This window comes from Mirounga leonina, unplaced genomic scaffold (genome assembly GCF_011800145.1).
Source record: "Mirounga leonina isolate KUSES-001 unplaced genomic scaffold, KU_Mleo_1.0 Mir_174, whole genome shotgun sequence".
NCBI lineage: Eukaryota > Metazoa > Chordata > Mammalia > Carnivora > Phocidae > Mirounga > Mirounga leonina.
This window is the reverse complement of record NW_023270451.1, coordinates 48,694,290-48,697,287: the sequence shown is the minus strand read 5'-3', so window position 1 is coordinate 48,697,287 and position 2,998 is coordinate 48,694,290. Positions and strand designations below refer to the sequence as shown.

General features: G+C 44.8%; 2 protein-coding genes across 2 annotated transcripts; both read right to left on the bottom strand.

Moving 5' to 3' along the window:
• Positions 1–1,248: 1,248 nt before the first annotated feature.
• Positions 1,249–2,381, bottom strand: LOC118020955 (proteasome subunit alpha type-1-like). The gene has a single exon (XM_035020893.1). The coding sequence runs from the start codon at positions 2,311–2,313 to the stop codon at positions 1,522–1,524; it is 792 nt and encodes a 263-aa protein (XP_034876784.1). The 5' UTR covers positions 2,314–2,381; the 3' UTR covers positions 1,249–1,521.
• Positions 1,522–2,313, bottom strand: LOC118021306 (proteasome subunit alpha type-1-like). The gene has a single exon (XM_035021408.1). The coding sequence runs from the start codon at positions 2,311–2,313 to the stop codon at positions 1,522–1,524; it is 792 nt and encodes a 263-aa protein (XP_034877299.1).
• Positions 2,382–2,998: the final 617 nt, after the last annotated feature.

The following is a 2,998-nucleotide window of genomic DNA, read 5'->3' as shown; positions in this document are numbered from 1 at the left end:
GGGAGAATAATCTGGGTGGGTAGAGAGTGTGGGAGGGTGGAGAATCTGGATGGGTGGAGAGTCTGGGTGAGTGGAGAATTTGGGAGAGTAGAGAATCTGGGAGAGTAGACAATGTGGGTGGGTGGAGAATTTGGAGAGTGGCAAGTTGGAGAGTAGAGAGTGTGGCAGGGGAGAACCTGGGGGAATGGAGTATTTGGGAGGGTGGAAAATCTGGGAAAGTGGAGAGTGTGGGACAGTGGAGAATCTGGGTGGGTGGAGAATCTGGGTGGGTGGAGAGCTGCAGAGTGGAAAATCTGGGTGGAGAATTTGGGTGAGTAGAGAACTGGGAAGAATGGAGAATCTGGTGAGTGGAGAACCTGGGTGAGTGGAGAATTTGGGAGAGTGGAGAATCTGGGTGAGTGGAGAGTATGAGAGAGTGGAGAATCTGGGAAAGTGGAGAGTGTGGGTGTGTGGAGAATCTGGGAGAATGGCAAGTTGGAGAATGAAGAGTGTGGGCAGGAGAGAACGTGGGTGAATGGAGTATTTGGGAGGGTGGAGAATCTGGGAGTATGGAGAGTGTGGGAGAGTGGAGTATGTGGGTGGGTGGAGAATGTGGGAGAATGGAGAATTTGGGAGTGGAGAATCTGGGTAAGTAGAGACTTTGGGAATATGGAGAGTGTGGAAGAGTGGAGAGTGGGTGAGTGGAGAATTTGGGAGAGTGGAGAATCTGGGAGTGTGGAGAGTGGGAGAATGGAGAGTGTGGGTGGGTGGAGAATCTGGGAGAGTGGAGAGTGTGAGGGGGGGAGAATCTGGGTGGTGGAGAGTCTGGGAGGCTGGTCTTTAAGGGGAAGGGCATCAGCCCTCACTCGCTGCTCACCCACTCTCAGTTTAGAGGGACCCTCACAGGAGGTTAATGGGTAGAATTCCTCCATGACTACCTTCCTCTTTTTCTCCCCCCAAATCCATTTTCCACATGAGAACTGGCTCCTTCGTTGCTTGATCCTACAGTGAAATAGTCATTGCTCGGCTCCCCCAGCAGAGCTACATGAGGCGAGAGCCGGCATGTGAGATGTTCTGGGTTGCACAATATGGAATTGGTTTCAGGTTCCAGAGTCCATGTGTCACACTTTCCTTGGTTGTCTTAAAAGTGTCAGGAATCATATCCTTTTACACTTTAGGAAGAACAATAGGAAATCCTCTTGTTGAGCCGTTATGGAAAAATGACCTAATGTTTTGGGTAGTTTTTTAAGCTAGTATTTTTTTTTTTTCCACAGGCAGGTGAAACAATTTTATTTCACAGTTGTCTTTAAAACCACAAAGACACTATGTTCTTCATATAAAAACATCAGTACAGATACCTATACTTTCTAGAAAATGATTATATAGACCCTCTCAAAGAAAAATGCACACCATTATATGGTTTCAGACAAGTTGCTAGGAAAAAACACATCTGGACTGATTCCTACGTACAGATTATTGTCATCAGTACATGTTCCTGCATTCTTACAGATTTGATAATAAACATACAGACTGGCTTGTAACTTAATGTTCCATCGGTTCATCAGCCTTTTCTGCAGGTTCATCAGCAGGCTGAGCAGGCTGTGCCTTTCTCTGTGGTCTTTCTTCAAGACCTTCCAGGAATGGAGATACATCATCATCATCATAAATCGTAAACTCCAAGTCTTTACCAACAATTCCAATGGAAACATTCTTCGTAGTTAGGTCCTGTTCTGCAGGAAGCATCTCTCGTAAGGCACACAGACCATGTTTAACCAGTTCATTCAAATTGCACTCCATAAACCCGGACATATGTCTCTCCAAGTAAGTACGAGCTGATTGAGAACGGGCTCCAATGGACATGGCTCTACAGTCAAAATAGTTGGCAGATGGACAGGTTTGGAAAATGTGAGGGCCCATATCATCATAACCAGCAATAAGCAGCCCAACACCATATGGTCTCCGGCCATATCGTTGTGTTGGTATCTGGGTCTTGCTTCCAATTAGAGATACAAGACGAGACACAGGAAGAGGTCTGTCAAATACAAATCTGGAATCCAAACACTCCTGGCGCATAAAATTACGTAACAGTCTAGCATCAGCAGTAAGTCCCGCAATTGAGATACCAATATGGTTGTCAACATGGAGAATTTTTTTCTGATGAGCTGCAAGCTCTGACTGTGCTCTCTTCAATGCAACCCACACTGCATGGGTTTTTGATTTCAGACCAACTGTGGCTGAACCTTGCGTGACAGCTTCCACTGCATGCTCAATTTGATGAATCCTGCCCTGAGGGCTCCAAACAGTGACATCATTGTCACACTGGTTGCGAAACATGGTTCCGACGCGGGTCTGGCTGCGGCCTCCTGCAGAGGTGCGGGTTCAGGAAAGTTGCCGAAACTACCACTCGGCCTAAGCTAGTATTTTTAAAGTGCTTTTAGCATTTTTCATAAAATTACCCAAGTACTGTCATTATCTGAAATGTGGAGAATCATTCTGAAAAATTCAAGGCTGTTTTTCTTTGGGAAAGGGGAGAGACTTTTTCTTACTCAGAAACATATAATCCAGTCTGAATCAATGTTTATAAAACTCTATTCAGTGCCTCTTTAACAGCGGGGTGAGAAACCTGAGCATAGCCAGCCCTTGCACCACCCAAATGTGGAATAAAAGAAAAAGAAATGTTTGGTTGATTTTTCTGTGGCCCACTTTTAAGGCCTTAGCTTCAGAACTCCAAACATACAGTTTTGCACTTTTTTTTTTTTTTTAAATCTATTGGGAAAGTGTTCAGCTCAAAACCAAAAAAGCCCACTTAACAGTGGCTTAAACAAATAAAGTGTGGTTGTTTTTTTTTTTTCCATATAATAAGAAATCTGAAGGTAGGTGACTGCTGTCTTTGACACATCTAATTTGCCCTGGGTTTTCTCCTGTGGTCATAAAGTGGCTGCTGCAGCTCCATGCATTGTGTCAGAATTCAAGGCGGACAGAAGGGAAAAAATAGAATGCCAGCCATATCTTTCTCCTT

Coding starts and splice junctions, on each gene's coding strand:
- LOC118020955 (XM_035020893.1), bottom strand. CDS start 2,313: ATGTTTCGCAACCAGTGTGACAATGATGTCACTGTTTGGAGCCCTCAG.
- LOC118021306 (XM_035021408.1), bottom strand. CDS start 2,313: ATGTTTCGCAACCAGTGTGACAATGATGTCACTGTTTGGAGCCCTCAG.